At 45.4% G+C, this 13,129-nt stretch overlaps 1 protein-coding gene across 1 annotated transcript in view; it reads right to left on the reverse strand.

The window, feature by feature from the left end:
• The window catches only part of msh3 (mutS homolog 3 (E. coli)), a 67,730-nt gene that overhangs the window by 24,486 nt on the left and 30,115 nt on the right, over positions 1 to 13,129 (reverse strand). Inside the window, exons 20-21 of the mRNA XM_056278530.1 lie at positions 12,999 to 13,129; positions 3,038 to 3,224 (exon numbers count right to left, since the gene is read on the reverse strand). The exon at positions 12,999 to 13,129 is cut by the window's right edge and continues 27 nt beyond it. Coding sequence (XP_056134505.1) covers positions 3,038 to 3,224; positions 12,999 to 13,129 — 318 coding nt within the window. The remainder of the gene's footprint in view (positions 1 to 3,037; positions 3,225 to 12,998) is intronic.

Raw genomic sequence — 13,129 nt, forward strand, 5'->3', positions numbered from 1 at the left:
ATGATCGTGTAATGCTGGAACCTATCCCAGGAGTCACTGGGCGGCAGGCGGGGAGACACCCTCGACAGGCCACCAGTCCATCACAGGGCCAACACATTTACACCTAGGGACAATTTAGTATGGCCTATTCACCTGACCTACATGTCTTTGGACTGTGGGAGGAAACCGGAGCACCCAGAGGAAACCCATGGGGAGAACATTCAAACTCCATATAGAGTTCCTCTTGACCTGACCTCGACCTGGGATGACCCCCAAGGTTGGACAACCTCGGGGTTTGAACCCAAGACCTGCTTGCTGTGAGGCAACCGCGCTAACCACTCCGCCATCGTGCCGTGCCGCCAATGGCAACTTATATGGCATATAATATACAATATCATCTGTATAGAATACCATGGATAAATTTGAAAATGAATCTTTTTTGTTTTGCCTCTGTTTTGGCCTTCCATCCAGGCTAAGCTGGCGTTTTTGACCACCGAATATGCATCTTTTTGAAAACACTCTCTAGAGTGGATGATGTCGAACGTTGCTCTCGCATTGTATTGTGGACAGGGAAAACAGAGGTTTTTGAAAGCACTGCCCTTGAGATGCCGGCTAAAGTGGCCTGCATATAACCAACATGCGATTCCAAGGCTTTTTCTATTGTTTCAGCATTCCAATATGGCAGGCAAACTTTCCCAAAATGTCCTGAAAACTCTAGTGTGGACAGACAACTTTATGAAAGGGCCATTTTACCATTTTCTCCGGATTGGTATATGTACATGGCTTTAGCTATGCTCTCTCTTATGGCTACTGTCCTTTTTTTCTCCGTCACTGTGTGTGTATGTGTGTGTGTGTGTGGGGGGGGTGTTCATTGAGTGTGCTATTAAATCAATCTATATCCTTAACTACCTGTCATGTGAGTGTTGGGGACAGGAAGAGGGGTCCATTACTATAATGACAAAGTCCATGGAGGAGGCAGTTTGACCTCTGCTGTCTGATGTCAACAGTCATTACCCGGTAAGGAAGAGGAGCAGGAGCAAGAGGGAGGAGAGGAGGGAGGCAGAGGAGGATGGAGGGGTAGGTGGATAAAGGCCACAGTCAATCTGGTTATACAGTGGGGGTCCTTCGATGTAAATTACAACTCCGCTTTACTTTTGTTCCCCTTTCCTTCAATAGCCAGGCTTTTCTAACAAATCAATGCTGTTATACAACAGGTGGTTAGCCAGCTTGCTTCTCCTGCCAAGACCGGCTCCCGATGGTATCAGCCGCTACTTAAACGTTTATGTTTTCCAGCAACATTATATAACTACAAAAACCGACCCAAAGCCAAATGTGGAACTGGCAAAACATGAAAACTGGAAAGAGTTTCTCAAAGACAAATGTTTATTCTTCTCTATTTGAGATGCGGGCTGATTGAGGGCGATGTCGAAAAAAATAAAATCCCCCCCCGATACACCCCACCCTCCCAAAATCCCAGGGTTCATAGAATCTGGACACCCTGTGTCAGCTCTCATTTACCGGCGGGCCACCGTTGTACCCACACAGGGCCTCAGCATGTGGCAGCGGTTAAACACCCCAGCAACCCCACCTCCGATATTCTGACACGGCGCAGCAGTGCACTGCCTTTAACGGCTCAGCCGCCCGCCTCCTCTCTGAGGCCTGCGAGATGAAATTATTGGTTAGTGTATGTCATAATCTGTTTAACAGAAAGAAAGAAAAAACAGCTGCTGAGGTGCTTATATATCCACTGCACAGCTAGCAAACCTCAAGTGTGACAGTGAATGGGATACCCCTAGGGTCACCACAACCGGAATGGGCAGGGCAGAAGTTTGGATGGAACTGAATGTGACCAGACAGACGTGGAAATATTAGACACAGACCCCCCAAACTGCTCTTTCTCTCACACACACACACACCAAGATGGTACTGAATCTGAGGATGTCTCATTAAATCTTCCTTTCCCTGATTAGAAATGAAATGTCTCAGCCTTTCATGCCCATCATCATTTTCACCACGGCTGTCATAAGGTCGCGGGAAACATGTCATTAAGGGATGGCGGTCAGCTATGTAGACCCCTATAATCCCTGAGACTGGTCACCGCCGTGAAATAACCTATCAGCCTTGTAAGGCGCTCCCTTTAGAAGCTTTAAGTGGAACACGCTACATCAAAACATCCGGTTGGCAACCTAGGGGGGGTCAATACCTGTTGCAGAGGTGACAGCTGCTCTCTCTATATTTCCTTCCTTTTCTATCATACCTCCAACAGCATATTAACATTATAGATCAAGCTTCTCGACAATTATCCTCGGTCTTGCAGAGCTATTTTGCCACCAGTCACTCTCTGGGGCCTCTTCTATGTCTGTAAAACAAACGATCATGGCAGTCCATATAAAATACACACACGTGTACACACACACACACACACACACACACACACACACGCACTTGCATGTGCCGCACACACAAATGTGCAGACACACAAACATGCCATCTCCGAGCCATAACTTGATGTTTTATCGGGCTGGCATCAAGCTCCCACTGTGGCTGTGGATTCAGCTACAGGACAAATGGATTTGTGTGTGCTGGAGGAGATAGATGGTGAGACGGAGAGGGGGAGAGAGAGAGCGAGAGTGAGCGAGCGAGAGAGAGAGAGAGAGAGAGAGAGAGAGAAACAGGGAGACAGTAAGAGAGTCACAGCTAGAGAAAAGAGAGAGCAGGGTCTGGCTTACCAACTGCATGCTCAAAAGTCCCATGTATTATTCTCATCTATTTCCCCTCTTGAAGTCTCTCCTCTTGTTTCATCTCATCTCTTTTATCACTTCCTTCTTCAAATATTTAATCAGCTCTGTTCGCCCTCCATCCAGCTCTCTCAAGAGGCAGAAACAAAAAAGAGCAGGGACTCGAAGGTCCCAACTGACTCCAGAGCCCGGCCCGGCCCCAGTGCTTTCTGTTTGAGGGTGGTCTTTTGACCACAACACACATCTCACATATAGAATTTCTCTCCTAACCCCACAACGCTCAACACACAGCAAACGCACACATGTACAGAATAGCTTACGTTTCTGATGAAGTACTCCAGGGTTGCATAGGCAATGGCTATCCCATCGTGGGTGCTGGTGCCCCGCCCCAGTTCATCTAAAATGACCAGTGAGCGCTTGGTTGCTCGGCCAATGATCTCTGAGGCTTCCGTCAGCTCTTCCATGAAGGTACTGCGCCCTTTGTAGATGTTGTCCGACGCGCCCATTCTGACAACCAATCAGAACACAGGAAGGACGAGAGATCAGAGGTCATGGGGAAAAATGAGGTTTATGAGAGGCCTCCGTTGTCATATGGAAGTCTTCTGTGCAAGGGAGGCATGAGATAATGAATTATTTCAACAAAAGAAAAACAGGACTCGCTCGAAGAGGAGGTAGCTCCCCTCTCAGTCACTTGATTTCCACATCTGGCTTCCTTCGCTCCAAAAGGGAAACAAGGTTTTCATACAATTTTATGTGTGTTGCTTGTTATTGCTTAACAATTTTTGTTTGGTAAGGGCTTGCTTGTTGGTCACATCTTTTGGTTGTGAAACATTAGAAGTACACTATTCGGTATCTAGGTGTAAAGTCCCAGCTGGCTAATCAAACAGCTACGCTTTTTTTGGTCATAATCTATTTCAGAAATTACAGAATGCCTGAGTGCTGTAATTTCACGCTACATTTCAGGATGCTGTTCAAATGCCAGCGAGTAAGATGTAGTATGACCAAAGGCCAGCTTGAAATAAACCTTCTGACAAATTCAAAATACACCCAAACCATGGGATATAAAAAAAAACACTTTTTTTAAGAATTTTTTCTTTCAATTCATTCACTGATAAAACTTTGGAGATTTTTTTTTTTACATTATTTTTCTCCCCAATTGAATTTTGGCCAACTACCCCACTCTTCCGAGCTGTCCTGGTTGCTGCTCCACCTAATGTGCCGATCCGGGGAGGGCTGCAGACTACCACATGCCTCCTACGATACATGTGGAGTTGCCAGCTGCTTCTTTTCACCTGACAGTGCGGAGTTTCGCCGGGGGGGGGGTAGCGTGTGGCAAGCTCACGCTATTCCCCCCAGTTCCCCTTCCCCCCTGAACAGGTGCTCCGACCGTACAGAGGAGGCGCTAGTGCAGCGACCAGGACACATACTCATATCCAGCTTTCCACCCACAGACACGGCCAATTGTGTCTGTAGGGACGCCCGACCAAGCTGGAGGTAACACGAGGATTTGAACCGGCGATCCCTGTGTTGGTAGGCACGGGGATCGTCTGGGTAGCGTAGCGGAATAGACCGCTATGCTACCCGGAGCCCCGCGATTTTCTTTTTTAACACAAATTGCCAAATTGTTTACCCTGATATTTTGAAATTGTAGCATGTCTCGCATGTAAAAAAAACTTTTGGCTTTAGAGAACTTCGAAGAAACCACAAATACATACACCATAATTTGCACTCAAACAGTTGGACCGCAAAATGCAATGGTTAAATGTCCCTACACTGGCTCCCAGTAGCTGCTCGCATCCAGTTTAAGACTCTGGTGCTAGCCTACAGGGCAGTGAAAGGAACAGCTCTTTCCTATCTCCAGGCCATGGTCAAGCCCTACACCCCCGCCCGACCACTTCGCTCTGCTGCCTCGGGACGCCTGGTTGCCCCGTCGCTCAGAGGCCCCTGTTGCCGATTGACCCGGTCATGGCTCTTTTCTGTCCTGGCCCCACAGTGGTGGAATGAACTCCCCACTGATGTCAGGACAGCGGAGTCGCTGCCCATCTTTTGGCGCAGGTTGAAAACTCACTCTCTTCAAGAACTACTACCCTGTTACTTGTTCTTAGCACTTAGTGTATTAAAAGAAAATCTATTTCTTGCGCTTTTACTCCAGCACTGGTTTTGCTCTTAGATCCTTGTTGAGAAGATGCGCTTATGACCTCTGATGACAAGTATTTCTCCTGATTTCCTACATTAAATGCACTTATTGTAAGTTGCTATGGATAAAAGCCTCGGCTAAATGACTGTAATGTAATGTAATGTTAAATCATAAAATCAAAAAGAACTCTGTATGAAGACAGCATTGTACAATAAAATGACAAGCTAATTAATCCGATGGATGGATGGATGGATGGACAAGACATAAGAACTACAATCTGACAAAGGACAGCCTGACTCTTTTGTCAAAAAATCCAGTTGATTAAAAGTGCTGACACATTAGTTGGTGAACCATATGATCATTGGGATAAACCCAAAACTGTACTCTGGTCCTGAAATGACTGAGGACGTTGTCCATGTTCAGAGATATTTTACCAACCACCGACATACAACGATAAGTACACGTGTTCATACAGAGGACTCAAAGCCACAACGCGAGGCCTACCTCGGAGCACTGAAAGGTTTCAGATCGAGAGGGCAGGGACACGTCTGATGAAAATAAAAACAAGTATTCAGATGGATCACAGTTAATGGATCTTTCTGTTGACCAATGTTTTTCACCTCTAACTCTATCTCTTGCTGTCTTAACTGAACCACTGTGGCCCTTGTCAACGGACCACCCACAGGAACCACTAGCACACCAGTTTCTATGGCTACACCACACGTTATATAGGGGAGGGGTGTGGCGGACATGTCACTGCATCTGATCACCCAATTTGTAGTGTGTGTGTGTGTGTGTGTGTGTGTGTGTGTGTGTGTGTGTGTGTGTGTGTGTTCTACTCAGCAGAAAATATGACAATAAAATCTGTACCCCCCCCCCAATTTCAGGGACAATCAGGCATATATCCATTCTCTGCCTTCTCACTGGTATGAGGACTTGTGTTAGGGCTCGGTCTGTTGACCAACCTGGCAACCAGCAATGAGAGCGGGGGAAGGGCGCGTCTGAAACACCTGCAGCCTACCTACTCGTTAACCACTCTAGTATAAGTTTGTTTGCTTTCCAGAACTCGTCGCGAGTTCGTCCTGAACAGTCCCGTGAGTAAATTCTTCGTCTCGAGTTTTGTGACATTTCTGTGTCTCCCGGTGGAGTACAGATTGTAGTATTCTCCGTGTTTTTGCTTGTTTGATTATTCCCTTGTGTCAGTTCTCCTTGAGAGCTTGTTCGGAGAAGAACTCTCTTTGTGTTTTCCCCATTGGATTTTCCCATCGTGATTTTCTAGTTGAGATCAAGTTTTTGATATTCTAATTTCTCCTCTCTCACTGTGGATCTTATGACTCGGTTGGACTTCTACCTTAAAGGAGCAGTTTGTGTTTTTTCCCTTTTCGGACTTTAAAGGAGCAGTTTGTGTTTTTTCCCTTTCGGACTTTAAAGGAGCAGTTTACGTTTTTTCCCTTTCGGACTTTAAAGGAGCAGTTTACTTTTTTTCCTTTTCGGATTAAGGGGGCAGTTTACGTTTTCCCATTTTTAAGAAGCTATTCTCAAGTTCCGCCTGAAGCGCCTCCCCCTTCTGTCCAGGCCCGGCCGGCTCTCCTCTACGAGTCCTGCCAGGTTGGTGCTTTACTTTGTCTTGTGTTGTCGCTATTGGGTTCGTTCTACAAACCCTAACAACTTGGATAGAAATCGCCACGCAAAGGGAGGCGATCCATAATCCCACAAAGTCCTACTTCCTGCTACACCTACTAACTTGAAGAAGTAGCTTCTATTTCCCATCACATCACAATTCTAACCAAAACACACATTCAGGTGCACATGTATTTTCACAAACAGGACCCTCCATAGTGTCCTGTCAGAATTCCTTAGTACACCGGTCACATAAACTCTTAGTAAGTCTGATGATGAAAACACTGCCTTGAGACCAACGATCTGAATATGGCATTATCCACAGCTTCACTTGTTTTCTGTTTTTTTTGCTTTCTTCCTCGGAAGGTGTCTCTGATTCCCAAACTCGACACTTCCTGACCAAGCGAGATGTCATGACATAAATCAGAATACTCAAATGAGACTTGAATGAACAAGTTCACTCTTCCTTATCGAGAGACTTTGCAGAAGGCGACAGCAAGGGGCGTACCAACATTTCTGGCCCAGCATGACAGTCTTGGACTTTCCGTTTATTTAAGCAGCTTCCTCTGATTCGCCGTGCCCATTTACTCAATAGTTTCCTTTGGGCTGGAGTTTTATAATCAGGAGTAAACTTCCTGATTACAAACTCCAGACTCGCGGAGGCATACTGCCATGAAACACGAGGGGCCTAAGCAGCACCACATGGGTTTCTGGTTCCGCCCTGCGTGCCGCCTACACCATGGCACGGGCACTCTGACACAGCATCATTGTCAAAAAAATAAAAAGGAACAAATGGGTGGCTTTTTTGGGATAAAGCTTTTCTCACGACGCCAAACGTGTTTCACATTACGTGCGAGGCAGATTAACCTTGTTATCGACGTAGCGCCCACCCAGGCGATGATGTTACAAACACAGCTTCTGGGAGGAGCTTTCATAATCACTTGTAAGACCCTTTTACATCTCAGGATATGAGCCATATATTTCTCGGGAAAACAAAACAGAAAAAAGGTCCCTGCTGTTTGTTTTTTTACTCTGAGCAGAGGAGAGTGTTGAATGACTGTTGTAAAATAACTGCTTGTAGTCTAAAGTTGATTTAAGGTCCTTTTCAATCCTCAATTTTACATTCTGCTTCCTTTGCTGTTTCCATAACAACCATGAAGCGATGGGAGAATGTACTCCATAACCTTCAAGACTCAATGCTTACAGTTAGGCATACACAAAAACTGCAGGCATGCACATGCAAGCTCACAATCACATAGGCAAACACAAACACATACACACACACACACACACACACACACATGCCCACACACACACACACACGCACACACACACACACACACATTGGTATTTATGTAGTAGTGAGGACCCTTCATTGACTCTTTAATGTACAGATTGGTGATACATTAAAGGAAAACCCCACATAAAGTGTCTCAGTAAGGTGTTGGTCCACCACGAGCCTCCAGAACAGCTTCAGTGCTCCTTGTCATAGAATCTACAAGTCTCTGAACTCTACTGGAGGGATGGACACCATTCTTCCAAAAGATATTCCCTCATTTGGTGTTTTGATGATGATGGTGGTGGAGAGCACTATCTAACACGTTGGTCCAAAATCGCCCATAGGTGTTCAACTGGGCTGAGATCTGGTGACTTGTGAAGACCATAGCATATGATTTACATCATTTTCATACTCATCAAACCATTCAGTGACCCCTCGTGCCCTGTGGATGGGGGCATTGTCATCCTGGAAGAGACCACTCCCATCAGCATAACGATGTCTCATCATAGGATAAAGGTGATCACTCAGAATAACTTTGTATTGATTTGCAGTCACCCTTCCCTCTAAGGGGACAAGTGGACCCAAACCATGCCAAGGAAAGTGCCCCCCACAGCATAACAGAGCCCCCGGACCCCCTCATTGTAGGGGTCAAACATTCAGGCTTCTTCTTTAATTTGTCACCTGTCTATATAATTTGCACTGTTTCTTTATAAATTACATAATCATTAAGTTCCCCTTGTGAGGACCAGTAGAAAATGTCCTCACAAGCCAAGTTTGTCCTCACAAGAGAGGATGGCTGTCAAGGATTGGACCTCATGAGAATACAACCACGCGTGACACAAAGATGTTGCCTTATTCTGCTAAACTACTTAGGAAGAAGCACACACCTAAACAAAAGACCTCTCAGAGATGCATAAAAACAGGCATGCCTGTGTGCAGGGACGCACACACACACACACACACACACACACACACACACACACACACACACACACACACACACACACAAACACAGAAAATCTGTTTAAATGTGGAGTGGGCAGAAAAATGGAATTAGAGTCTGTTGCCACATACTGGGGGTTTTAATGACTTTTCTGATTCTTCACTCTGTCCTCGCTGATAATCAATCATCCGAATTAGCCAGGACAGGTTAAGCCATAAGACACCTATGCACCACCTCATTAGAGCCACTCGATCTCCCCATGCACCAAGGCAGCTCCTTCCTCTCTCGTGGCAACGTGGGACTCGTTCGCTCCCCCTTTCTCTGTTTTCTTCCCTTTCATAAACACACACATTCAATCACACTCGCAAAATAAAGCAATGCCTTCCAGATTTTCACCAAAGACGGTGGAATGAAATGGCTGGGTCTATTACTGAGGTAAGCCTTTCCGCTGTCTTATTTCTTTCAAGTCCTTTTGTCTCCCAGGGAGATGGGAGGAGAAGTGCAGGTAATGGGGGGTGAAACAAAGACCGGGGAAAAAAGCAGATCCTGGACCCTGTGTGTAGAGGTGTGCAAGTGTGTGTGTGTGTGTGTGTGTGTGTGTGTGTGTGTGTGTGTGTGTGTGTGTGTGTGTGTGTTTCTGAGTGAGCTCACTCTCTAGTGATCGGCAAACTGGCCTGAAGTTAAATTGTTCTGAAGGAAGACAAACTTGTGACCTCCAGCCCAAGTACGACACATGAGTGAGCTGAAGGAGGTGTACGCACACGCACTCGAGCAGACACGCACACGCACACGCACACACACACACACACGCACGAAAGCAGAAACTGAGCAGTTACAAGCTTAGGGTCTGCTGCAAGTTGTGCAACAGTTTGAACATTTTCATAATATCAACACAATCAATACTGGCTAATAAAATCTTTGGCATTTACAGCACAGCAGAATCATTTTGCATAAAGCATTTAAATGGAACCTGTTTTGGTAATTATCTGCTTATGGCTGGCAAAGCTCAACTCAGGCCTCAACCTAACTACAATACCACACATCCTCCTGTCAAACATTGACAAGACATACACATGTGGAAATACACACACCAACATACACACGGAAATTGTATCTTGGTTTGCTGACAAGTATGGCTCCCGCAGGGATAACACGTAAGAACATGCTAAAACCCGCAAAACAGACAATTACGCACATCTGTAAGCCATTAGATCTAATTACATAGTGTAGTAAAGGCAGAACAACAGAGAACATACAGTACACCAGCCCATGTTCCACTCGAAAATGTAGTGAGCACTGGAAACTGCGTAGACTAGTATTTAGGCCTTATCCTCATTATAATGAGAATAATCAGCAGGAAAAAAAAAACAACTGTTCTCCAACAAAGGCTTTTTATCCCCACCAGGGGCATAACCTGGAGGGGATATTATGTTTGGTCGCATGTGTTTGTTGGAGTGTGTGTGTTCGCGGCTAATCTTGCAAACAACTGGACCTATCAGCCTAAAGTTTTTTGTGCAGTTTTGACTGTGTGATGGGGAACCTCCAGTTGGTGTGGTGGGGATTCAAAACCGTCGAAAAATATTTGCTCTCGCTATCACCGCTCGCTTTCTTCATTCACTCTGTAGCTTGCTACACCAAGGTCTCTCTCTGTCACTGCCTGATCTAAGTCAACTGCGTGCATGCGCAACTCACAGCTACAGTTGACTCGGATCGAGCAACAACATGATCAAAAGTTATTAAAAGAATTTTGATAATCCAAAAAAATGCAAGTTATAAAGGAACAACTTTATCTAGGTTGGTAACTGTTCAAAGTAACAGGGAGTGTGGAAGAGAGGTGAAGAAGAGAGTGCAGGCAAGATGGAGTGGGTGGAGAAGAGTGTCAGGAGTGATTTGCAATGGAAGGGTACCAGCAAGAGTGAAAGGGAAGGTTTACAAGATGGTTGTGAGACCAGCTATGTTATATGGTTTGGAGACAGTGGCACTGACAAAAAGACAGGAGGCGGAGCTGGAGGTGGCGGAGTTTAAGACGCTAAGATTTTTGTTGGGAGTGATGAAGAAGGACAGGATTAGGAACAAGTATATTAGAGGGACAGCTCAGGTTGGACGGTTTGGAGAGAAAACAAGAGAGGCAAGATTGAGATGGTTCAGACATGTGTGGAGGAGAGATGCTGGGTATATTGGGAGAAGGATGCTGAATGTGGAGCTGCCAGGCAAGAGGAAAAGAGGAAGGCCAAAAGAGGAGGTTTATGGATGTGGTGAGGGAGGACATGCAGGTGGCTGGCGTGACAGAGGAAGATGCAGAGGACAGGAAGCAATGGAAACGGATGATCCGCTGTGGCGACCCCTAACGGGAGCAGCCGAAAGTAGTAGCAGTAGTTCCTCTAGGTTGCAGTCAAAACAGGAAGTGTTGTATATTCTTGTCGCTGCCCGATCTGAGTCAACTGTAGATGTGAGTCATGCATGCATGAGCGTAAACAGTTCACCCAGTTTTATTACATTATGAAAATAAAGACAGGGTTAGGGTTAGACCAAAATGGTTCCACAGCAAACCTTTTCTTTTTGGAAAGTGCAAGTTCATATCAGACTTGGTCGCATTCATGCGACGGTCCACCTAGGAGGCTGCACATCCACAGACTGACAGGCAAAACGTTTTTATTAGATAGATTTTTTTTTAGCTAGAGAACTGCATATTGGAAAAAAAATCCCCATATTTCCTTTCAATCGACTTGGGTGCTGTGCAGAGGTCTTATAATGGCAGGAAAAAAATTGGGTTTTTTTTTTCGGTCCTTGTGTGTGTATCTGTCCACTGCTAATCTCACATACTACTGGACCTGTCAGCCTAATAATTTTTGTGCACAGTTACGACTGTATGATCAAGGAGGTCTCGTGGTTGCAGTGATTCCAAACCTCCGAAAAACCTGCTTTATACTGCAGTTGAGTGCTAACTCCTCATCTGGTTTTTTCTCCTAAATCTGAGCACCGGAGAAGAGGAGATATGCCTAGAAGAGATCTGCACTTTACTGAGTGCACTCTTCTAGTTTGTCTGAGAGTTCTGCAGTGGCACATTTAACACCAAAGAAAAAGTGGAGGCTATTTTTGTCAAACAACTCATTCATCTTCTTCTGAGTCCTTACACACACCCTCATGTCTGGTGAGAAACACATGGGATTATAATGGATTAGTCCTCACTGTCAATCCAAAAATCAAAGTCCCCAATGACAAATCTTCCTGTTGCAGCCATGCACACACACATTTAAACACATAGAGTTCACACACACACACACACACACACACACACACACACACACAGGTACATTGACACAGGAAGATTTGATGACGGGGTGTTTGGGAGTATGGCATGTATTTCCTTTTTTGATGATCTTTTGAAAGAAAGATCAGGTTTGGGTGGCAGGCAAGTTTGCTGTGCTGTGTGTTCTCATGGTCACTCATTTTCTCAATGACAGAGAGACATGCTGTCTTCCTGCCGTCACACCTTCATGAGTGTGTTTCTATCTTTTTATTTTTCTTGAGCAAGAGAAAGAGGGAGAGAGATTGTAAGGACTAACTCTGAATTCAGTATAAAGGTTTCTATGTAAGCATGCACTGTCTGTGTGCATGTAGCTGTAGACCCCAGACTAGTGCTCCTTCAAAAAGTAACTGGTTTGGCTATTGCCAGTTTTGCAAGTGATTTATTATCAGCTGACATTTAAATGAGCTCCGGTGCAACACCGCTGCAATTAGCCAGTTATAATACTGGAGGCATTATTTAAACTGAGAGATTTGCACCTGGGAAAATCTATCTGGAGAAAATGATATCCCTGCTGCATATTGCGCTGAAATGACACCAAGGCCAAAAGATGTAGGGCCACCAAAAGTTTGCATGGTGTAGCAATCACATGACACTTAATGCAAAGCACTATGTCTGGGCACAGCTCATGGCTCATCAACCACCGTCACTACAACTGACAAGGTGGTTGCAGCATCATGCTGTGGTAGTGTGATTTTCAGCTGCAGGGACATAGGAAGACATTCTTGAATAGAAACTGCTCAAGAGTGCCAAACCCTTTAGGATAGAATGTGTCAACCAGACCAAAAACCCTGATGAACTGTTGAATGACTTCAGAACAAGACTGTAAAAGACCTTGAATGATCTTGCTGTGCAGCCCAGACCTGAATCCTGTCTCCCGTTTGTGATCGTTCACCTGGTTTATACGCCAACAAGTACTGTATGTCTGTGTATGTGTGCTCATATCTGGTACATATGCTTTTGAGTACCTTGTGTCTGTTTGGCTGTGTTCATACCTGGTGTAAATGCCATCCAGTATGCCCAGTCTGGCCTCGGTAGCTGGGACATAGGACCCCATCTGGGCCATGACACAGATGAGGGCCACCTGGCGGATGTAGGAGCTCTTACCACCCATGTTAGGGCCAGT

The sequence above is a fragment of the Lampris incognitus genome, chromosome 1 (assembly GCF_029633865.1).
Source record: "Lampris incognitus isolate fLamInc1 chromosome 1, fLamInc1.hap2, whole genome shotgun sequence".
Lineage (NCBI taxonomy): Eukaryota > Metazoa > Chordata > Actinopteri > Lampriformes > Lampridae > Lampris > Lampris incognitus.